General features: G+C 39.9%; 1 protein-coding gene across 4 annotated transcripts; it reads left to right on the top strand.

The window, feature by feature from the left end:
* The first annotated feature begins 324 nt into the window (after positions 1 to 324).
* Positions 325 to 24,277, top strand: scarb1 (scavenger receptor class B, member 1). Of its 4 annotated transcripts, none has more exons than XM_046066979.1 (14): positions 325 to 531; positions 4,741 to 4,901; positions 8,439 to 8,580; positions 8,679 to 8,882; positions 9,791 to 9,886; positions 9,969 to 10,084; positions 10,175 to 10,341; positions 11,251 to 11,369; positions 14,974 to 15,047; positions 15,187 to 15,238; positions 17,448 to 17,594; positions 20,043 to 20,090; positions 21,958 to 22,030; positions 23,457 to 24,277. In XM_046066979.1, exons 1-14 carry the CDS (start codon positions 412 to 414, stop codon positions 23,462 to 23,464), a joined length of 1,527 nt encoding a protein of 508 aa, XP_045922935.1. In that variant the 5' UTR covers positions 325 to 411; the 3' UTR covers positions 23,465 to 24,277. The 4 variants fall into 4 exon arrangements, with proteins under 4 accessions (XP_045922935.1, XP_045922934.1, XP_045922937.1 ...); XM_046066978.1 differs by lacking the exon at positions 325 to 531 and adding an exon at positions 2,972 to 3,277; XM_046066981.1 differs by lacking the exons at positions 325 to 531; positions 20,043 to 20,090 and adding an exon at positions 2,972 to 3,277.
* The last annotated feature ends 652 nt before the right edge of the window (positions 24,278 to 24,929 follow it).

The following is a 24,929-nucleotide window of genomic DNA, read 5'->3' on the forward strand; positions in this document are numbered from 1 at the left end:
CTTACATACTTTTACTTAGTGTGCAGACCTTACTTGTGTGGAATAGTTTTTACTTATAGAATCTGAAATTCTTCTCCTACCGCTGTGCACACATGTGGGCTCTATATGAAACAATAATGACATACAAGTCAAGTGTTTCTGTGTCATCTGACTAAAGTGTGACATGCCTTGCCTGAGTTTGAATTTGGGATAAAAGTGCACAACACCCACCCCCCCTCGCTCTGTGCGCGTGCACGTGTGTGAGTGCGTGTGTGCGTGCGTGGGCGGGTCTGCAAAGTATAAACACAGCCAACACGCCTGACAGCGTCTTCCTCTGTATCCATCTCCCTTCATGGCTTGTTGGCTCTGCAGACTCAACTGAACATAACATTTTCTTCCATTGTCAGACAAAACTGATCATTATCAGCAACCATGCCCATCGATAAAGCCAAAATAGCTCTTGGATTTGTAGCGTTAGGGACCCTGACGGTTTTGTTTGGAGCAGTTTTGCTGTTTGTGGGACCAGCGATAATGAATCACCAAATAATAAAGGTAGGTCATGTCAATACTTTAATATTTTGAGGTTATTTTTTTGTCCAGTTTCACTTCAGCTTTTTTATTACCAATTGAGTCTAACATTTCCTTATTTTTCTCTTACTAAGAGCAAATTATGTGAAACTGAACAACTTTCTCCACAAAAGAAGCTGAGCATTCAGATAGACTCTGCTGATGCTTCACATTTGCATGTTCATAGTCTGAATAAAAAGATCATCTGTGCTGCAGGTTCCTTGTTATTAGTTTTGGCAGATATAGCGCTGACTGCTGCACCTTCATAGACAGCATTTGTTGTTGAGTTTTGTCACTCGTTTGCATGTGTAGTCTAGCTCTACCATTTTCAGTGCTTAGTATAACATGTTTTTACACACAGCTGGAGATGCAAGGCGAGTTCTTGCTAAATGCATGTTAGATTGTCCTTGTTGATACTGTGTCTCTGCTGTTTGTCCTAGTCATTGTCCTGAATTGTTTTTAACGCTTTGTGGTGACACCATAAACTATTTTTCACTACATGGACAATAAAGTTCTGAACTAACCAACTAACTGAGGTGTAGTTTTGTCTTAAGCAAATTCCAGTTTGGGATATCTTTCTGCTCCAAATCAAACCTTGTTAACGATAAAAAGAGACAATTCATTAAGGATTGATGATCAACACATAAATATGAGTAACAAAATAACTCTACTGTAACTTTTAAATATTGACAAAGCGATATTTAACAACACATACATAATACTATGAGTATTCTCTTAATAACATAATAATTTACTAATGTATAAGGTCTAAAAATGAGTAAGCTGCAAGACTTCAAATTGGAGCCTCTCATTCAGTCATATATGGATCCATATGTGTATTAGAGCCATTGTTGGTTGAAAAAACAAATTGCTGCGCTGGGGGAGGAGGTAATATTCTAACAAAACAGATTTCCAAGATTTAAAAAAGACAAATACTATGATAAAATACTATTTTACTACTAAATGCTTGTGTTAATAATAAAGTATCTGTACTTCAAATAGACGGTATGCAGATGTTAATAACAACAGCTGTCACACATCATCTACTTTCACCAAGCAGCATGAGAAACACCCTTCTATTCAAAGACCAAAAGCATAAAAAGTTTCATTATTATGGGCTTATCTTTCACTGTGTGGTGTTTGATAATTGTATTATGTTGCAGCTGGGTGAAAGTTCCCATGGGAAAGTAGCTGGTTTGAGAGTTTGTAAACAATTCACAACCGTTGCTTGATTCTTCATTATCCTGGCCTCCTTTGTTTTTAACCACTGAGAAATCAACTCAGTTGCAGGCACAAGGGGGCGCTATAGCCGCCACTGAAAGAAGATGGATTTCACAGTCCCTGTCAGAACATTCACAGGAAAATACGTTAATACAAAGGTGAATAAATAAAGAAGCATGAATTTAATTAATGAAAACATTTATATTTTAAATCTGTTTTTGGTGTATTTAACAAGATGTTTATTTATTTACTGAGCATTGTGGCAGACACAGCCCTCCATATCAGTCACAGGAGACATTTTACTGAAGAATGAGTACTTTTACTGCTGATACTGTAAAAAACATTTTCCTCACATACTGTATAAGGGCGTCACTTTGTGTTAAAAAGTTGTGGGGCTCAGATGCTAAAAGCTTTTAACGGTCTAACAGGAGGATTGGTATGAGGTCAAAGTAAATAATTACAAATAAAATATATAGCATAATGATGGCTCATCAAAAGGGCATGGTGTAGAGTGGACAATATGAAAATACTCAGCATAAAACACATAAGTAACAGTCCTGCAACACCATGTCAAAACCACATCCACTGTAAAGAAAGCACCAGTGCGTGTAAGTCAGCCCGGTGATAAGATTAGGCCAGTCACTGCCTTAAAATATGACAAGATAAAAAACAACTTAGAGTCACATTAACATGTTAGCTAAAGATAATAAATCAAACTTAACTTTAGATGTTGTTTTGATGCTTCAGACTTTTTTAAAATTAGAGAAACAAGATGTCACAAACCGACTCAACAGCTGTTGAAAAAAGAAACCGTGTCAAGAATTTGTTAAAGTCTGATTAGTGCATGCACATTTTAGGGTAGTTTTAGAACCAGTAGGTTACTTTTTTGCACAATGCACACTTGTTTCTTCTGTATTTACCTTGCATTGCATGTTTTTTTATTGAGCAAATAACCTTTCTCAAAACATTTTCAGCTCTTAGCAAGCTAAACATTTTACACAAATTATTCTTTCAAAAAACAATTGAATTAAAACACCTCTGTGTGTTTTACTTTTACTTTTTAAAGTAAAGAATCTGAGTCCTGCTCCCATCAGGGTTTCTGAGTGCACAACGAGCCTGAACTACAACTCCCACAATCCTCAGCTCATCCGACGCATGCGTAATCAAGATTATAAATACGGCGACAATGGGGAGCTGGTTAACGTTATCGATCAGGCAGATGAAAAAGCCGGGTGCACTGTAGACTTCAACTTTGAGCAGCAGCGCTTCATGTTGAAACACAGGTGAAGTCTTCACAGCTAGCTAGCAGCGCGCAGCTCTCTGGAGCCAAACAAAGAACCACACGGAGCCAAACAAAGAATTACGCACGGCGAGCTGTGCGTAAGAAGCCATGGCAATTAATAAAGCCAAGGTCGCTTTTGGGTTCATAGTCGCAGGTGTGCTGACGGTGTTTTTCGGGACTGTTCTTGCTTTCGTGGGACCGATAATCATCGACGACCAGGTGGTGAAGGTAAGCGGCGTCCTGACCCGGAGAGTTAGCTCGGTAACTTTGTTCAGCCTTTAAATCTAAAAACAGGATGACAGGAGGAAAACAAAGGCGGCGTGTGCAGGAAAACCAACTTGTCATATGTGCCCATGTTGCTGTAAATCCAAAGGACATCTTGCTCACAAGCAGCGTGTGCAGTGAGGTTCACTGAGCCGTGCTCCTGCAGCTGTGCTGAAACGCTAGTGTGAAACGCAAAGGGTAAAAATATGTGCACCAACGTTATAGATGAAGAGACATTCCTGTTGCCGTTCAGTTTTAAGTTGTATTTTGGGTCAATTATAGCTGTTAAATACAGACAGCCCTTCAGTTCTGCTTAATGGTGCACCTGGGAGGATTTCCAACTGGAAGACCATCTTATCCAGAGAAAAGTGTTAACTTGCATCACTTAAACAAAACACAATTGAATGATGTGTATTCATATTAAAATGTTAAAAACCAGTATGCATACAGCTGTCGAATGTGAACTAAATTGTACCATAAAGGCCAAAGATTCTTTAAAACAGGATTTCAGATGTCTGAAAACTTTTATTTTATTTGTGAAAATGCAAAAAAGGATTTTATAGGTTTTTCCCGCATGTAGACCACATTAAACCAGGTTCAGACAAAACCCACGATGCCTAGAGCTCTCAAACCTGGACTAGATTGTCTCAAAGAGCTTAAAGTTTCTTTGAAACAGTTTCAGATTTGTGAAAATGAATTTAAAAAACAATTTATAAACCTGCCTTTTATTTCCTTTTTGTTGTTGTTTTTAAAGATAATTTAGCCTCTCTGGAACAATCTAGTCCAGATTTGAGAGCTCTAAATTGAGTGTTTTTTGATCCGAGTTTCGCCTTAACTGCTGAACCTGAAGCTAACTTCATCGTCCTACAATCATTTCACACTGGCCTCTTTACAGAGACGAGTAATCTGATCCAAAAGAGCTTCTGTTGAGTAACAAGTCAAATCAATTCAATTGACAGAAAATCTGCTGCTTTTCTCCGTTTCATGTAAATTGAAAAGAGTTTTTGACTGGACTCGTTTCACTTTTTGACTAAACAATTCATGAGTGGGGGGGGGGGGACAATTAATTGTATTAAAATCTACATGCCTGTTTCAGATTTTAAAATCCTGCTTGACTCTGGAATAATGGGATTAAACCGTGTGAAGTGAGATCACCTTGGACATTTGAATAACCCTCGTGGACACAGTGTTTGTACTGAAGTCTTTCAATGGGAATACAGCTGAAACGCTGCCTTTTTTTTAATGTTGGTTTATATAGATTTAATGATTTTAGACCTGAAATGATTAGTCAAATCAGACATTAGTGGATTTTAAGCTTTTCTTTAACATATCTGATCTTAAACTGAGAATCCTTCGTGGCTGTGGGCCTCCTGAAGATATCTGGTAATGGGCCTTTTTCACTCCTACTTCTTTCCCTCTGGTGTCAGAACACAGTGATCGACCCAGACAATGACCTCTCCTTCACCATGTGGAAAGACGTCCCTGTGCCCTTCTTCATGTCTGTCTACTTCTTCAACATCCTCAACCCTCAGGAGATACTGGCGGGAGAAAAGCCCATGGTGGAGCAGAGAGGACCTTACGTGTACAGGTACACAGTTTAGATTAACATGCAACACGTGCTGAACCATGCATGCTTCTGTTTCGGTACACTTTGTCCTGCAAGATGCAAAATGTGGCGTGACGCCGAAACCATTTCAACAAGTCTTATATTAAACTACAAATACAGTTGCCATTTTGTTTGCATAAAAAATAAAATGACAGAAAATGCCTTTTTGTAAAAATGAAAATCACTTAAGTGTGCATTATCTCCGCAGCGTTGTCTTCTGCCGTGTTGCCATTGACCCAAACAAACCCACGTTGCATTGTGCGCATGCACACCTGCTTCTGGGAGACGCTAGACAGTGTTTGCCGTGAGATTATATCCGGTTACCATGGTAATTAAAATCTGTACGGTAATGATAACCGTCGGGAATCTTACCATGATTTACCGTTAAACCACTAATCGTTTCATCCTTAACTACTATGTGGCTTATTCGTTATGTGCCAGAGTTGTATCTCTTTCAGGGGGTTCAATCTGTATGTTTAGTTACTCCCCACATCCTGTTGCAGCACATCTTGACCTAGATTAGATGAACAAAAAGTTCTAGCAGCACAACGTATGTGGCTTGTTCGTTATGTGGGAGACAAAGTTGCATAACTTACATATGTGCAAGGAGGAATGAGTTCAGGGGATTCAATCTGCACGTCTTTTAAATCATTACTCCACACAGTCTGTAGCAGCACATGTTGAACTAGACTGGATGATGAACAAAAAGTTCTACGACGACAGGGCAGGTCTTGTTCTATATTTTTATTATTGTCTGCGAAAACCATGAAAAAAATGAGACCAGCAACACCTCAGTCCTGTCCGACTTCCTGTCTGTGGCTCTCTGGTTCCTGCTGAAGACGTAAATCTTTGAAAAACTCCTCACAGATGTATAGTTTGAGGAAATTACTGAGCCTCATTAAACATCAAACAGCTGCTCGCTGTAGTTTCTGTTGACAAACAAGAGGAAATGGTGCAAATGTTGGGGACTACTTTCAGCGGCGGATGAATCCACATGTGGATCTAGTGAGTATTTGAGGCAGCAGGAAGGTGCGTGTGGGACTGAGTCAGAAAAACAGTGGAGATCAGGATACATTCACTGCTGGTTTAAGATTTTTTGATAGAAATAGAATATTTAATCCTCACGCTTCTCTTATGAAAGATCAGTGGTGTTTGGTGAAATGGCCTCCTAATAAAGTTAGCTGAGTTGGCTTTAAAATAAAATATGCAAATTATTTTAACTGTTTCAAAGATGCGTGTATATCCAGACGCCGGTGAAAATGAAAGAGGAGTTTGTTCTGTATGTAGAGGAGCTGCTAGCAAGGCTTTATTTCCTAACGTTAGTCCAGAACAACTCCATCGTTGCCTCAGTCGCCTTCCTGCAACAACTCGCCTCTCGTGATTTTAGAGTGAGAATTGTCCTTGAGCGAGACATCTGAGTCCCTCGTAAGGATCCTTTCCATGAAGATGTCTGTGGCCTGCACTACGACCTGCTCTGAGCAGGTTACCGTCGTGGTTAACGCACACGTTACCTGTATATGTTGGCTACACATCATGTGATCGAATCATTTGAGATTTCGTCCTGACTTGTTGCAGCTGAAATTATGACAACAGCATTACGTTCGTACGGCGAGCTCTGCGGCCTCGGTGATCTTAGGCAGGAGGTCTTAGTTCGTTTAAGGAAGCCCGTCTGTGTAATTGAATTATCCTAAATGTTTTCACGTATTTAAGATTGACTTTTATACGTGTTTAAAAATGCAGAGAAGCCAGGATTTTTATTTTTAGTTGAAAGTCATAAATTTACAAGAACAAAACTCCCTGAAACTAAAGTCACAAAATTCCAAATCACTCTGGTGTTTTTATCAGAATTCACCCAATTCACGGCAAAGTCAAACTCATTGCCAAATCTGACTTTTAGCCTTTAGTTTAGATTTGGGTCGTGGGTTGTTCCCTTGTTCAGTTATTTTTCTTCTCTCCTCCTTTCATGCGTCTTATCTCGCCTGTTACTCTTTATCATTTTATCACATTAGCAGGATTCACAAGGTGCAAAGTGTTCCATGAGCCAAAGGTCGTAGGTTTGGTTTCAGAGTACCAAAACATACTGTTTATCAACACTATCAGGCTGTTAAATAATGTTTACTAGATAATATGTTGATGATATTTAATAATTCAATAAATGTTGATAATGTTTACTAGAAAGAGCTCTGTGCTCTACTCATGTTTGTTTATTAAATACAAAAATGCTTGGCAGTGGCTCTTTGCAGACTTCCTTACACTGCCGGAACAACATTCCTTTCCTTCTTTACTCCAAAGATATCAGATGTAATAATGTTTCTCCTCCAGACAGTTGCGGTCGAAGCCCTGAGCAGTCTCCCTCTGCTCGTTTAATGCCGTCTCTCCTTCTACGCCGTGCACACAACAGATTCTACCTGTACATTGTTTATTTGTTATTTATTTTTTCCTGAAACGGAAACTTCTCAAGGCTTCGTTTCCTTCCACTGCTGCAGAATAACTATAAGAAGATGCTAACTCATAACTTGATCCCTGGAAATTGTAACTCTGAAATTCAAAGTATTTCTCAGTTTTGCTGACCTCAACTCTGTCTTTACCTTCTTTGGTTATTCTGCAGCAGTGGAAGGAAATGATTGATTTATTTGCACAAAAAGACAAGACAGAGCGGCTGGTCATCCTACAGTGAAATAATGAACAAAACTCCTCCATTTAATTGTTGTTTAATGTCTGAATGTTTTTGTTTAGGTGACGTAAACATTGTTTTTAACTTTGGCAGTTTGCTGTTTACTTTATTACCATTTAAGGTTTTTCACTGGACTTGTACTACTTATATTTACATACAAACTGGAAAAATAGTGTTTTAAAACTTCTGACTGGTAGTTTACATGCTCCCTCCTGCTAACTTATACATAGACACAATATCAGTTTCCATTTTTACACGGACGATACTCGTATCTTAAGCTGTGAATCTGCAGAACGCTGTCAACACGCTGAACTGCCAGAATTTCCTGCAGGGAAACGCTAATAAGACAGATATATATTGACAGTAAGTCGAGAGTGCAGATATCCAACGGTCTAGGTTTTCTGTCACATGTTAAAATCAATAGTTCAAGGAAAAGCTGTGAACCGGCGACGGGGTCGGCGATGCACGTGGGGAGCAAAGGCTGGCCGGCGTGGTCTGATCCAACAAACGAGCTGCTGTAGGTCAAACTGCTGAAGAAGTGGATGCTCGTTCTGATAGAGAAGTGTCTGAACACACAGTGGCGTCCAGCGTTGGCAGCAATAGGAAGACCAGCTGGTCATAATGTTGTGGCTGATAGGTGTATTACCCTCAGGGGACTCGGGTGAGGGTATCTGCATTTTTATGGCACCTTGTCTCATCTGGGGACAAATGTTGAGAGACTTCAGTAAGAAAATCCATCTGAGACGACGACGACAGCGATGTGACGTCTTCTCACGACCTTTCTTGAAAAACCACAGAGCAGGTGGTGAATGTGTATAAATGTTTAGGTTTTTTTTGTCTTTCAGAAAACACATCCAGAAAGACAACATCACATTTCATCCCAACAACACGGTGTCCTACAAGGAATACAGACAGTACTTCTTTGAGCCGTCCATGTCTGTAGGGAACGAGTCTGACGTTGTCACGCTTCCAAACATGTTGGTGCTGGTAAGACGCCGTTTTTCTCCCCTCGCTCGGCACACGCTCTCTGCTTTACTCGCCCGCTGTCCTGTCTTCAGCTTTCTCTCTGCGCTCTGTGTCTTCAGGGTGCAGCGGTCATGCTGGAAAATCTGCCGTTTGCGGTGCGTTTAATGATCAGCGCCACCTTCAAGACTTTCAACGAGGGGCCCTTCCTGACCAAGACCATAGGCGAGCTGATGTGGGGCTATGACAGTTTACTGGTGGAGTTCCTGAATCGGTACCTGCCCGGCATGCTGCCCTCAACGGGGAAGTTTGGCCTCTTTGCTGACGTGAGTGTTTAAAATGCATTTTCCATGTTCACATGTGGTGTTGACCTTTAACCACCTTGAACCGGGTGTTCAGAGCAAAAACAAGGCAAAGGTCTGTGCTTCAGGAGATAGTGAGATGGTTTCTAGGAAGTGCAGTTTAAGTCACACGCCCATGACGTGAGGTTTATCAGACACAAAGACGCTGCGCAGCGGTTCTGAGACTTTTTTAAATGTCTGCTGTGACGATTACCAATTAAATTACAGTGTTCACGTGAAGTTATGGCAAAAGCTGAGGAAAAGTGCTCTACAAATAAAGATTATTACTCTTTTCTGCTTAGACCGACTTGAGGTCTGAGCAGGGCTGAACGGTTTTTCTTTGCTGTTTTTTCTACCAAGATTGTACTGCAAACAATCTGGATTCACGCTGACGTTTTTGAGTAAGAGGAAATAAATATTAAATATCGCGTGAGGTTTGACTGGTGTGAGAGATGGGGAAATCAAAAAAGCAAAACAATGGACGGTGAAAAACCTGATTATTCGTAACATATGGGTGAACAAATAGATTTACTGGATAAATTAGCCTAATTTTATTTTCTGACTGTTATTTTTTTTAATTGTTTAATATTTTCCTATGTTGCTTCTGTTTTTTGTGAAGCACTTTGAGACACCTTTTCTTTAGCTGAAATGTGCTAAACGAATAAGCTTGTCTTACCCATTGCTGAAAACATGCAATCAGTCGATCTACAGAAAATCTATCAACATTTTTGATCATTAGTTGAGCAGAACTAATAAACAATCAGCTGAAATTTCATGTTTTGCTGTTTTTTTTTTCTTTGTATGAAGTGTTTCTGACTCTTCTTCAAACAAACGAGCCTGTGTGCGTTTTTCACTTCAGTAGGCTCATGCAGATGTTCAACTATATCTTTTAGTTCAACAACTCAAACACCGGCCTGTTCACCATCTTCACTGGAAAAGACGACATCAGGAACGTCCACAAGGTCGACTCCTGGAACGGCCTGACGCAGGTGAGACTTCAACGCCGCAGGACTCTTTATGGGCTCGCGTGTGTTCGCCTTCCCCCCTCTGACCCGTCCTCTCTGTTCACAGCTGAGCTACTGGCAGACGCCTCAGTGCAACATGATCAATGGAACAGCTGGACAGATGTGGCCTCCCTTCATGACCAAAGAGAGCACTTTACCTTTCTACAGCCCTGACGCCTGCAGGTAAAACTCTTCCTCTTCTTTTACCCTCAGGTCTGTCTCTCCGTTCTTTTTGCGTACTTGCAAAAACCATCTTTCCGTGTGTGGTTTCAGATCATTGGAGCTCGTTTACCAGCGTCCTGGCGAGTTTAATGGCGTCCCCCTGTATCGATTTATTGCACCCAAGACGATGTTCGCTAATGGGACCGATTACGCTCCCAATGAAGGTTTCTGCCCCTGCAGACAGTCCGGCCTGCTGAATGTCAGCAGCTGCCGCCACAGTGAGTACACGTCTGCACATGTACACCTCGATTACCTCTGACTTGTACGTCGTGTCAGTGAAGGTGGTCCTGACTAGACCAGCGCACGCCAATTTAGACTTATAAAATATATTCAAAGCTTAGCAAGTTATATTTCTGCGGGATTAAGCAGTGACGAGAAGAAACATATTTGTTTTTTTATTGAAGATTTTTAAGGCTCGTTTGAAAAGTGACCCTATTGGTTTGAGTGTTGTGGAATTTGTAAGTGACCAGTTTCTAAAACGGTATTTAATACGAGAAAAGATCATTGAATGAAGAAACATTCTGGCTGCATTGCTTGAGAGTGATGGTCCAATATAAGTTAGAGACTGAATTTAACAGTTTTTGATACTCTGAACTATTTTACTTAAAGGCTGTTGGTTAGTTTCATATATTTTACATATAAAATATAACAATACATCATGTTTTAAGCATGCATAAATTCTTAGCCTGCAAAGTTACTAGTAACTAAATTTGTCAGATGAATGTGGAGGAGGGAAAGTTCAGTAGAGTAGAATTGGCATGAAATGTAGATGCTGCAAGCAAAAAGCAAATGTATCTAAACTGTCGACATAATTGTAATACTGTTTTTCTGTTAATCCGTTTCCTGTTTGGGATCCTTTTTTCCTGAGTTCTTCCTCATTCTAATCGAGGGCAGAAGGTGTCGTATGTTGTTCAGATTGTGTTCAGCGACTTGTGATTTGTGCTATCAGGCTGTATAAATTAAATTATCTTGACTTGAAATTCTCAAATTTGTTCAAAAAGTGCAGCTGAAACTCAAGTGCATGAGTAAATGTACATTTTACCACAGCTTAAAGGTTTGAATTTTCACCTGATGGTGTTTCATTCAGAGAATTGCAGAATAACTGAACAGTTTCTCGTCCATTTTAGAGTCTCCGTGCTTCATCTCTCATCCTCACTTCTATAACGCCGATCCCGTGCTGCTGGACTACGTGCAGGGCCTTCATCCAACTGAGGAGGAGCATGGCCTCTTCATAGACATTCACCCGGTGAGCGACACACACGTGTGTGTATATAAACAAAGCTTAAGAAGAGATAAAAACCAGCACAGCTGCAGAACTTCATTGATTATTTAAATCTCCCGAGGCGCCGACGGGATCAGTCGGGATCTAACGTCAGTTGATGATCTGTGTTCTTCTGCACGTCCAAAAGGTCTCACACGGTCCACGTTCATACAGCGAAGCTCCACCAGAGCGTCTAAACATGTTTAGAAGCTGAAAGTTTAATTCTGTTTCCTCTTGTCTGTCCTTTCAAGTTTATAACTAGTTTTTATGTTTTGCTTCTTAAATGTCCCACAATATTTGCTGCGACTGTGCGCATGGATATGTTTAAATGACTTGACGGCCGCGTCCCTAATCATTAAAGTAAATCTTTAATAAAAGACACTACAGGGAGGGAAATGTGCAGGTCTCTAAATCTGAGGAAATCTGAAGATTTATGCGCACATTTGGATCACGTCAGAGCCGATCCGTGCATTATTAGCGGGTTCACGCCACAGCTGTGGTGCAGACCGCAGTCTTTATAATAGTTTACAAGAATTTGAGAAGGTTTAACACTACAGCAGACATGAACACCAACATACTGTATGTGAAAGCGGCTACACCGTCAACAACAGGAACTAATGCATGCGGACTGAAGGAGCGTCCAGTTCATCGTGGTTTCTAATAATGCAGCGCAGTGAGAATCAGGAGGTTTCATAGAGGAGACCCCTCGTCTCGCTCGCTCATCTACATGTGCAGGAAAGTCCTTTTACAGGGAGTGGGAGATGAAACGTATTGGATTATTTCATTTGACACCATCGGTGTCATTTAAAGTGGGGACGCTGGGGAGATGTCCCCACCACTTTATGAAATGGCTGATTTTGTCCCTTCACCCAAGCATATGTTAAAAAAAACAACCTTGAGAGGTTTATTTGCACAAAAAGGAAACATACAATGTAAATTTTGAATTGTCATTTCTAGCAAACATTGGTGCAGAAAATGTCTCCAGAATACAGGAAATTAAGTGTTTAATGCTGCACATTTCCTGGGAGAATGGAGTTGGACGTGTCCTAAATGCAGTTGTGGCGTGCACTTTAGACCGACCGTCCACTGTAGGTGGTTGAAACGGTGCCAAAAGAGTGCATGTGGCTTTTTTTTCTTTTTTTTTTCTTCAACATATCAGAAACAAATGAGTGAATCAGCGGACATAAAATTGTTTTAGTGGGGCTGTTGTCCTTGAGGTGATGTGGTCCGCTTGAGCAGAGGTGGACTGATTACATATCAGGGTCAAAGGAAGTCACTCTGCTACAGCCTGACTGTTGCTGTATTTCATCCGTACTGAAAATCACATTTGTTGTTGCTGACCTGCTGCTCTAAATCATCTCCATGATATCAGATTTTATCTTTTTTTTTTTTTCTTTACTGATAGGTTTCTTGTAACATGATTCAGCTTGTTCTCAGTTCCTTATGCAACAACTGTAACCAGCATTGTGATAAGGTAATTGGAAATTGGTCCAATTCTCCATAATTGCAGCCGTTTGTGAGTTAAGGGGTGTAATAAACAGTCTATGGCCCCAATAAAATATCAGTTTTGATAACAAAACATTTTCTGTGCAGATTGAAGCTTGCTTGTTCAGTCAATTTCAGCCAGTCTGGAGTAACCTCAGGTTACTGATTAAGGGAAACTACTTTCTGCTCATGAAGCTGTTTTTTAAATAGCGAAGGGAAAACTTGACATCTTCGCACTACAGATTCAAGATTTCTTTAGTGATTTCACAGTACACTGTAGTATGAAATTACATGCAAAGTTCACTCTTAAAAATAAAGCAAACAATTAAAAGCACAATAGAAATATGAGAGGTTATATAAAAATGTAAAAGGAGCATGTAGAGTGATAAAGATAAAACGTTTAAAAACCGGAAGACTATAACGGCCCATTCTAAGCTGAAGAAGACGCCCTTCAATCGATTCCAATTCTACTTATTGAATCTCTGTTCTGGTTCCTTCACCACAGATCTTGTCAGCGCTCGCTGACCTTCATCCTCCTCACTCATCTTCCCCTTCATAGCTAAAGTGAAAGGAGTATCTGTCCTAGAGGGGACTCGTCTCTAAGAAACATATATTGAATCATTTGTAGCATCGTTGGTTTCCCTTCAGTATAAAAGCTGAACGTCAGCTCAGATGTTGCTACTGTAGCTGGCTGACGTTAGGTCGGCGTAGCAGCTGCTGGCAGATCAGAGACACTTTGATGGACTGTAAAATGCTCACTGCAGTTCAGTCAGGAGCTGAAATATGCAGGAAGTCGGGAACCGATGAGCAGAATCCAAACACACGCGTCTGATCCAGTCCACTGTTCTGGGTAATTTAGTACCTGTTCCAACTTGAAACGGTTCTTGATGCCCAACCCTACACACCTTTTTTTTTTTTTTTTTATATTTCTGTTGTTGAAAATGAAACGCCTCCGTGTTTCAACTCTTTAAGCGGTCTCTGTGTAGTAATGTAGAAAATGTCGTGTGGGGCTCGGGGACATTTAATTTCCTGCAAGTTCAAGTAGTAAACACTTGATATCCGGTTCCCACATGTTACCAAACATCCAAGTCCAGTACTTGAAGCCAGATGAGTCCAGATGCCTGAGGAAACAGGATGGCACGAAAGGGCGAAACAGTTTTAAAAGCGGTGCCGTTTGTACGAAGTACATTGGTCTTGGATTTACACTAATTCCAGATTGCGGTTGCTGAAACAAGATGTTTTAGTTTCCAGAAGACAGTTTTTGAGAGTGAGTGATTCTGGTGAATCCAAATTTGAGAAACCCCACTGCCTGTCTGAGCGGCCACATCAGTTTGTTCGGCCAGAAAAACACATTAATCTCCAAAGCTTCATCTGTCCGTATCTGTTATCAAGATGCAGTTTGCTGTGACTTTGAACAAACTTTATCTGAAGCAGCTGTTGATTTCAAACTAAAATCATAGTCTAAGCAGAGCGCTTTATATGCTGTACAGATTGTATATCCCCATGAGGCAAACCTGTGATGTCGGGGCTAAACAAATAAAATTGGCTTCAGAATCAAACTATTTTATTGCAGGACTTTGCTTCAGTGACTATGTGCATAACACACATCAATCATAAAGACAGATGTGCAATATGGAATTTTATCATTTACATAAATATGTTGTACAATGGGATTACAAAGGGTATACGTCGAGACCTGCTCTGTATGAAAAGCTAACTTCAGTTGATTTGGCACTATATATGAATAAATTGAATTAATGCAACAGTGCGTGACAGTTTAGACAATAGTGTGAAGTCCAACAAAAGTTTTTGTCCCTTTCCTGTTTCATAACAATGTACAGAGAGCCCTGACCTCATCCTCATCCAGCACCTCTGGGATGAACTGAAGGCTGTTTTTTCGTTGTTGAATTTCACTTGTTTTTTTTCTGCCATGCCGTTTGCACGTGTGAATTATTCGATGTCCCAAAAAAAATCACTCGAATATGAGGATTTCCTCCTTTTGTTAATTGTTTTTGATTATATGGAAACATTTCTTTATACTTTCTTTAATTGTTCCCATACTATTCCCCGTGTGAGGTTTGTTTTTATGTGCGTCTTTTTCTAGCTAACGGGCATCCCTCTGAATGTGGCCATCCGTCTGCAGCTCAACCTCTACATGAAGAGAGTGTCAGGAATTACGTAAGGAAGTTATTCCCTAAATGTCCCCACGCCGTAAACGTTTTGACAAGTATTGTGTTTTATGTGCTCATGTGGCTCGTGGATATTTCCTGTTTTCTTACCATTCGTGGTTTGAAGTTGAGTGTTCTTGTCCTTGCAGAGAAACTGGCAAGATTGCTGAGGTGGTGATGCCGATGCTCTGGTTTGAGGAGGTAAGTTGTTTATTAAGAGTATTCAGCGATACTTCTTATTCAAGTACAATTCTTATTTTGGTGCCTTGGGGTTCTTACTTCTCCATTCCCGGTTTGTCATAGTTTTCCCTGTTAGTTCTACCTTTTTTATGTACTACAATATTTCACAACAGTTTTCTCAAGAGTTGCCAGAGTTCGTGAAACACAATGTTCTCCTCCTAATTTTGGCATCAAAATCTCACATAGGCACAAACATCTGTATCATATTAAGTCTCATTTAAAGTTTTATATAGAGCATCGGAATAATAAAATGCTGTAAAAACACACAGAATTTAGTATTTGAAATGATACAAAAAAAATCTGAAAACCTAAAATATCAATCAAAATCCCAATTAGACGCCTGATCTGGAAGGTTTTTTTTTTTATATCAAAGTCCACCGGGTCACTACTTCAGCTAAGCTGCTTAGATCACACATAAAGGTTGTAGGTCAGTATGGACATGACTCTACACATCATAAGATCGGTTAGATTCTCCACAATTTAATCGTTGCGTTCATTTTACAGAAACGAGCACCAAAATATTCGTTCAGATTTAACGTCACGGTAAATGAGACGTAAACAAGTGGTGATTCGGTCATAAAGTCTGAATGTGTGTATTCCAGTTATTTATATTCCTTAAGTCCGTAAGGGTTCACCGAGCAAAAGAAACAAAACGTGTGTTCATTAAAAATAATCCATGATGCAGATGAGCTTCCCTGAGACGGTTCCTGACAGTTTGTGCAGAACTTCTTTGGTTATGCAAACCCGATTGTTGCAGCAGCTGTCCGGGTGGCTGGTCTCAGACCATCTTGGAGGTGAAGATGCTGGATGTGGAGGTCCTGGTCTGGTGTGGTTACACGTGGTCTGCGGTTGCGAGGCCGGTCATGTGTACTGCCAAATTCTCAAACGCCTTTGGAGACGGCTTATGGTAGAGAAATTAACATTCAATTCACGGGCAACAGCTCTGGTGGACATTCATGCAGTCAGCATGCCAGTTGCACGCTCCTTTAAAACTTGCGACATCTGTGGCGTTGTGTGATGGAACTGCACATTTTGGAGTGGCCTTTTATTGTGGCCAGCCTAAGGCCTTTTATTGTGGCCAGCCTAAGGTACACCTGTGCAATGCCCATGGTGTCGGATCAGCACGTGTGAGGTGGATGGATTATCTCGGCAAAGAAGTGCTCACTAACACAGATTTTGACAGATTTGTGAACAATATTTGAGAGAAATAGGCCTTTTGTGTACATAGAGAACGTCTTAGATCTTGTTTTTGCCCTCATTCATCATGAGCTGAACTCAAAGTGTTGCCTTTTATAATCTTGTTCAGTGTATAATAATTATGGGAATCTTTGGCTTTAATAATAGTAATAGCAAAGTCCTTATAGGCAAGTCCTGCCACTCGGCCGCCATCTTGGTAACGCCTCAGGGCAGCTATTTTGGACTAACAAGACCAGGCTCCTATCTGAATGAATGGAGTGAGAGCCAGAACTGCACTTTTACTGGTCACCAGGACATAAACACTACATGAATAGAATCGGCATTAAAATCTAATAAAAATTGCTGAAAGTGTTTGACTTTGCCCCAAAATAAGGTTTAAAAAGCATTTTCTTTGACCGGTTATACTTCGTCCACGTAGAAGTAAAACAGACCCCCTACGTCAGTGGAACCCACACGATTGGCTGAAATGATTCCCGCTTTGGCTGTTAAAGGCAGATGATTGGCTCTTTAGCAGGAGGGGCGGGATAACCGCCATCTTTACCGTTACAGGCTTTCCCCATAGCGTTGTATTGAGGATGAGATTGAGTGGCGTGTCTTTAAAATTGTTTCAACCAGTATGAATTTAACCATTACTAGAGACATTTTAAAGTACTTTACAGTAAATCCACATTCATACCAGACAAACAGATGCTTGTTTTGTGTTCCTGTTCTGCATCAAGCACAAAGAGATCAACCCTGGAGCAATCATGCAACAGTCAAAGTAAAGAGAAATGCTTTTAAACGCACGCTGTGGTGATTCAGTGATCTGCTGGTTTAGTAATGAGCATTGAAACATGTGCCAATATGAGGTGATCACTAACCATGTGATTTAAAGGTAAGAAGCTAACGAGTCAGTTTGTGTCTTCCATTAGTTTTGCACATTAAAGCTGTATTGTCGTATAATCCTGTAACACACATTATCTTTCCTCCTCAGAGCGGATATATCGACGGGCCCATCCTCTCTACGTTCCACACGAACCTGGTCGTCCTGCCTGCCGTGATGGAGTACATGCAGTACGGCTTCATCGGCCTCGGCCTGGCGATGATAATAATCGCTGCCCTGGTGCATTACAAAGTGAAGGTAAAGCTGCCACACAGTGTTTGTTTTTATTTTAACTGCATGTGGCACGACACACGTTTGCACACGTTCTCCCACTAACAGATGGAAAAAGGAGCAGGAGAGGCTGCAGATAAAAGATGCTCTGACTAATAAGTGCCTAGGGCTGGGCGATGAGGCCAAAAATGTTATCGCGATTAAAAACATTTCATTCATTCGGTATCGATTATTAGGATAAATGTCAAATCATTATTAGTTTAAAGTCAGAATATTTTTTTTTTTTTTTTGCTCCTGAATGAAAGTTGAACAGTAACAGTTGGTTAATTATGTGATTAACTTTCCTTTATAGTCATAATGTGACAAACACTCAATGCTAAACAGTGGATTAATAAACAAATCTGAGGTAGAATATTTTTAAAAAACTATTATGATAGTCTTTTTTTAACAAATATGATTAGTAACTTTTTTCTTTTTTTTTCCACAACAAAATATATTATAATAAAATTAAGTGCTAATTGGTTAGTGATTCAAATAAATTATTCCAAATATTTGACAATATATTGTAGTGGTGGTGAGGAAAATTATATTGGGGTAATTAGCATTATTTATTTAAGGCTGACGAATACATAATTTATCTACATTAGTAGTCTAATTTGATTAAATAAAATGTAACTCATCTGCTGCCTTTTTACAGTTTTATACCCTTTTTTTAATTTACAGCTGGTGTTGGATCATTTTCCACTCAAACAAAGAACATAGAGCTTTTTAAAGTTCATAATACAGTTAAATACACAAACATAGGATTCAGAATTGAGGTCTCTTTTCAACCAGTAGAAGTTTGCACAGTAAGATTATTATGAAAACAAGACCCAAATTGTTATAAACCAGAATTGGCTGGTATTATTCTATATTTTTCTTAATCTCAGCAAATCCCATGAAAAGACCCAAACGAACAACGTGTTAGTCCATCTCTCAGTATCGTCTGACTCCCTGTCTGTGGGTGAGTTTAAAACCGATCATGCTGAGCACCTCCACACAGTCACTCTTGTTCCTCTGCTCACATGTGCTTGTATAACACTGCAGCACCAGACTTTACCTCTACAAACTATCTCCTCCTCCTTTGACCCACCGGATAAAGAATGAAAGTCAAAGTGGAGCCGGCTGGAGAGCTCGTCAAGCTGCTCCTCGGTGGTCTGGGGCGTACTCCACAGTAGTGCTTATTAGTAAGGACGAGGTAACAGGACCTGTGTTGTCACTCCTACAGTATATCTTACACTGCTGCCCGTTAGCTTAGCTTAGTATGAATACTTGATGCAAGGTGTAACATTAACACCAAACTGTAACTTCTGACCCTAAAACCACATCTTAACCCTCAAACAGCATCTGTGGAGACATAAAATCTTTGTCCCCACAGTGACACGAGTCCCCATTGGTGAATTATGTGCATTCAGGTTAAAGTTCACGCCGGGATATAAAAACATTAAACACACCCACACTAATTAATACAGTTCACACGATTGACATGCTGGTCATTAGTTTTCTTGTCCCTTCTGGTTTAAAGTTTAAATCATTTAGGGAAATTAATTTATTTGCTAGAGTAAAGTATTGTTCTAATGTCACTGAGGGGCAGTTTGTCGCGCATCAGGAGTCGATAATAAATAAAACTCATACACTATAGACGTACAAAGATAAATGCTGTACACAACTGGCGACAGCGTCACTGTTGTCTGGTTGAGGAGAAGCACAAAAGAAGGGAGCAGCATCTCCTCTCTGCAGAGAGTCGCAGGCTCTGTCCCATTTTGTTTAAAAAGCCAATAGCTGGTGGAATAAAAAACGCACATCTGCAAATTAAAGTCGCTGTGTTGGAGTCCAGTAAGATGACCTGTGTGGCTCTGACTCTGTACAGGTGACAAAGGTCATTTTAAATTTACACCTGTAACTTTACAGCACGCAATTTAATCTTTGTTTTTCACACGTGCTTTCTAGAAAGCTACGTTAGTTTCTCATATCTGTCTGCTAAATAATGAAAGCTACAATAAAGATAGCTAGCTTAGCATAAAAAGGCAACAAAATCCAGCCAACCAGCAGCTCTAAATCGCTCTGCTTTATCGCTTGTTTTAATCTGTACAAGAGGAAGGGTTAAGGTTAGACGGGTAGTTGTGATGTTTAAGATTAGGGAATACAATATGTGAATGAAATGTCCCCACAGGGCTAGAAGAACGAACGTGTGTCTGTGTGATGAAACCAAACATTACACTTGTTACCATAAACCAAGCAGTTAAAGTTAATGAGTGTGTCATGTTGACATCTCCCTATCACAACACTGTTTGTGTGATCTGATATGTCAGCGGCCCATAAAGCACCCTGACCTGACATTTGGCAAGAGGTTCAAATTTCAGTGACATGGTTTAAGAGATGAGCGCAGATTTTTTTATAATATCATTATTTAAAAGTGTTTTTTTGTGTTTGCAGCGGTCTCAAACAAACACGACAATAACTTCCACTGTGACGAACTCTGGGGTTTGTGAAACTGTCCTGATCAGTCATCCGAATGACAAATTTTGATTTTCATTTGATTTTGAGCTGTGACTTTCAACTCTATTGTGGACTGGAGTTGATTTTGGAATTCGTTTTTCGAATAGTTGCTTCCTTTCTTGTAAATTGGAGGATTAACCTCCACTTTTCAGTCAGTCTTTTCTTCTTTTTCCTGCAGCAGCGGTGGTGACAGCTGGAAAGGGTTTTATCAGATTTCCAGGTTAAAAAAACTGCAATTAATTATATCTAGAATGTCAGATATTCAAAATATTTTGTTTTGCACTAACTATGCTGTTGCTTTCAAATCGGTCAGCTAGACGTAAGACCTTTAGTCAATGGACAGAAAATTGGCAGCGAAAATGAATTGGTTGTTCGAAACTGACCCTTTTTTTTTGTTTTCAGCTCCTCAAATGGGGAAAAAGATGAGCTTTTTTTTTTTTTGTCATCCATGATATTGACGTTAAATATCTTCTGTACTGCTAGTTGGCCGGTACAAGATTTATGAATGTCAGCTTGGACTTCTGGGAAACTGTCATGTGCACAGTGGTGGACGAAGTACAGAAATTTTGTACTTAAGGATAAGTAAAGATACCATGGCTAAATATTACTCCACTAAAAGAAGTTTTTCAATTTAAATTTCTACTTCAAAGTACAAATGTACCTGATTTTAAAAGTACTATTATACATGTTACTATTAAGTTTGTCAGGTGTTGCTGGCTTGACAAACAGAATTTAAAAACTTGTCAAAATTAGATCAGATTTCTGTCAATCAACTATTTGTTTCAGTTAATTTATAACAAAACATATTTTATAAACGCTTCATATATTTCGTGTGTAAAATCTTGAAAAGTTAAGTAACTGAAGCTGTAAATGTAGTGAAGTTGAAACTAAAACCTCCGAGATGTGGTGGAGTGGAAAGTGGCAGGAAAAGAAAATACTCAAGTACATGTTCCTCTTAAATTGTACTTAGTACAAGACTTAAGTAAATGTACTTAGTTACTGTCCACCAACATTTTATAAGCCCAAACCTTAAATCAATTGATAATTAAGTAATCGTTAGATGCAGCTCAACAATGCACAACTAATAAAAGTGTAACATGCAAACAGCTTTCTAAAAAGACCCAGTTGACTTTTGACCGTACAGCATGTGAGGGCAGGTATCTCACAGTGAGTCCACCCCTCACATTTTTCATCTCTTCATGTGACAACCCTGAAGAAATGACACTTTGCTGCAGTGTAAAGTAGTGAGTGTGCAGCTTGTATAACAGTGTAAATTTGCCGCCCCCTCAAAATAACACATCACACAGCCGTTAATGTCTAAACCGCTGGAGACAAAAGTGAGGACACCCCTAAGTGAAAATGTGTGGGGTGTATCTGAACATCATTCACAATTCGTCAAGTACTACTTATATAAGGTATCCAATTAGACCAACATTTTCTACTACAGAAGGGATGACCTAGTGGCTAATTACAGCCGGTCCAGCTCTTGTGGTTTCTGACCATAAGTCTCAGTTTCAGCATTTCTTATCTTTCCTTTCTCATTAAGCTTTGTTGCATGATAATCAGCCCATCCAAAGAGCTGTGGGGGCAAACAAACTGAACGCCTTCACGTGTAATTGTGTATGATCACGTTAAAAAGACACTGAATGTAACCCCTCGCATGCCCTCTTTAACGGTGGAGACGATTACCACCAGAAATGGCTTCTTGCATGAATCTCTGCACATCCACCTTCTAAAATCACGCTGCTGCTGGTTTCATCTCCGTAACAACCTTGAATCAAACCAGCAGCTAATTGTCTTTTTTGTATTTTCTGATTAGCTGATGTTTAAAGACAGTTTGGTCGTCTTTTAGGAATCCGGTAAAGAGCCGGTAAAAGGTTCACATGACCATGAAACAAAGGAGAAATATGTCATGAGTAATTCAGGTGGGTGCGCACACAAAGACATACACATGTACTCGTTGCTTTTTGTGTGTTTTGGGGTTTTTTGCATTTCAGAATCACGTTTATTGCCAAGTAGGTCTTCATATACAAGGAATTAGCCACGTGATTTTGCTTAGTAAGATTTAAAAAAAACAAAACCAATGCTATGACAGTCAAAAATCACAAATATATATAAAATTTTAAAAAGTTCATTAAAGAAAAGAGCTGTATGCTGTTTGAAACGAAGAGGATGGAAAGTGCAAAGGTTCTTGTGGCATGACGTTTTGGTGTTGATGCATGAAGATGTGTAAGAGGCGTCCCAGTATGCATATAATGGGAAGAACACATTATTAAAAAGCATCAGCGTTTCCTTCCCTTGACCCCTAGTTGCACCAGAGGCGTGCGACGTCTGACACATAAAGCAATTGTAAGTTGTTTTGGATAAAAGCTAAAGGAGTAAATGTCAGTGTAATGTAATGATGGCCAGGAACCAATGGCGTGGCTGTGTTTAAATAGTCATCCATTTTCTTTGTCAGTTTAAAGATGGGGTGAGCGATTCAGTGAGCAATCTTGCTGGTGGCAAGTCAAACTATGTTTTGAACAGATAGCGGTGGGAGGGGAAGAGGATTACAGTAACCTCTACTCATTACCACTGATAACACTACCAGCACCATTGCTCTACAAGTTGCTCCATGTATCATCAGCTTTACTAACATTAGCTAAGTTAGTAGTCAGTGTACAAACTATATTGTTTTCAGCGCTCACAGAACGGAGGAGATAATCACTGAATTTGACAAAGATGTGTATAGGATTAGAATCACTGACCCCACCTTTAAAGGACGAGGCTGATGAAAGTCTATTTTTATTATCGTTGATAAATCCCATGAAAAGACCAAAAGCAACAATGTGTCAGACCGTTTCCCAACACTGACTTCCTGTCTGTGGCTCTGAAGACAAATCTTTAAAAACACCTTGCACATACTTTGTTTTTAGTGGCCAGACCCCGGCATCTTTATTTATTTTTTTTAATGCCCTGGGAAACCCCTTTAGTGTCATTTGTGCATGTGTAGGGTTTGGCGGTTGCTAAAAGGAACACCAGTCTCCTGGGTCCAGGGTCCGGTTTCTGACTCACCCATCCACCTCCTTACTGACTTGTCTGTTATTTAAATACTACACCTACCTTTAGCGTTGTGCTACGACGCTAAATGGCTCCCCAGTGCGTTACAAACTGATGTCTTGACCGTACTTCCATATGTGACGAATTCAGCATTTCTAGGGTTTGTTTCTTAGTTTTTTGTTTTTTTTTTGCTAGCGTTCAGCTGGACTGTGTGGCTTTATGGCTAATATTCTTGCCGGATGGTATTTTTATTTTTATTTTTTTGAATGAATCTCTTTTGAACACGTCCTCACGCACTCTTTCTTCTGACAGACGATTAAAGGCGACACACCAGAGGGACACACGAGCACTTCAACCGGAGAGAAAGACCCTCTACTACAAGATGACGAGGACTGATGAGACACACACACACAGCTGGTGTTGTGTGGACTCTGACGACCGACATCATTTGAAAACCTGTCACACGGTGCTCAGTATATTTTAAAACTCGCACAAAAGATAAGCTTTGCTGTATTTTACTGTACGGTTTATGAAACACTCAGCCGGAGACCCGTGTTCACTTTATTTAGTGCTTGTGTTCAGGCTGCTGGGGTTGAGACTGTGTTGTCTCTTCAGGCAGAGCGAGTCGAGATGTTCTGTCACTGAAAACCACTTTTTTGTATTTAAAAAAAATTAACTGACCACAAACACCATTTCCAGTTTTTAACGTGTTAATTTTTCTGCCAGGTGTTTGAGAATCATCAGTGTTGAGACGAAACATTTTCTAGTTTTTCATCAGGAGTCGTACACGGTTATTGCGGTGGCTGTGATTTTTAAAGAAATGTTTCTGTAATAATAAACAAGGGAACTCGCAGGAAGCGGTGTCTCTACTGAGCGCCAACGTGCCTTTATTAAGAGGGGAGACATTTCTTTATCAACTAACCTTCGGGTCCTTCGTGAGAGTTGAGACTTCAAGCAGAGTATCGAACAGTCATCTGACGATTCTTTCTAAAGGTGTGAATGTAGTTCTTGAATCGAATGTGTAACACTGTCTAAAGGAATGAATGTTCAGTATTTCAGTCAGCCCTTTGGTGTCAAATGCTTATGTTATGAGAACTTGGAGGTAATAATAAATATATTTGAAATTACAATAATGAACTTGTGCGCTTTTTTTTTTTTTTTTCTTCTGTGAAGACATTACCCAACAGCATGTAAAGGTCCAGGTACAGAATATGGTCATCAATGAGGAGCACTCGGAAGGACACTCGGGTGTAAACAGTACCACAATGTGAAAATACTCCATGATATTACAACAAGGCCTTAATTCAAAATCCTTTTTCAGTAAAAGTACAGAAGTATTAGCAGCTTCATGTAGTTAAAGTATCAAAGTACCGTTCTGCAGTAAAACGTCTCCTGTCACTGTGACATTATTAGATTGTTAATACTGACGCATCAATGTTGGCGCAGCATTTTACAAGGTGGAGCAATTAATTCTAAATTATGACCTTTGCCTGAGCCTCTGATACGGCCTGCTAGCAACAAAGTAGTGTGTGTTACAAAAATGTGAAGGCCGCAGAGTAAAAAAGCTGAGCCAGGAAGTTGCCCCATAAGGTTCTGTGTATCTTTCAATAAACACCTTAAACATTATTCTAATAAACACGTTAATCATCATCAGGGATGGGGATCGAGACCCTATAATGTAACGTTAACGCTTCAGCGACAAATCTGATTAATCTTGAAAGTCAGCTAGTTTTAACTACTTTAAATACAGTCAGTTCTTTGTTTTGTTGTTCAACTTTTCATAAA

The sequence above is a fragment of the Micropterus dolomieu genome, linkage group LG13 (genome assembly GCF_021292245.1).
Source record: "Micropterus dolomieu isolate WLL.071019.BEF.003 ecotype Adirondacks linkage group LG13, ASM2129224v1, whole genome shotgun sequence".
In the NCBI taxonomy this organism is placed as follows: Eukaryota; Metazoa; Chordata; class Actinopteri; order Centrarchiformes; family Centrarchidae; genus Micropterus; species Micropterus dolomieu.

Excerpts from the sequence above, each read along its gene's own strand:
- scarb1 (XM_046066979.1), top strand. The coding sequence starts at position 412 with ATGCCCATCGATAAAGCCAAAATAGCTCTTGGATTTGTAGCGTTAGGG. Across the intron at positions 8,581-8,678 it reads TTCCAAACATGTTGGTGCTG|GGTGCAGCGGTCATGCTGGA; the intron begins GTAAGACGCCGT and ends CTGTGTCTTCAG. Across the intron at positions 17,595-20,042 it reads TGGTGCATTACAAAGTGAAG|CGGTCTCAAACAAACACGAC; the intron begins GTAAAGCTGCCA and ends TTGTGTTTGCAG.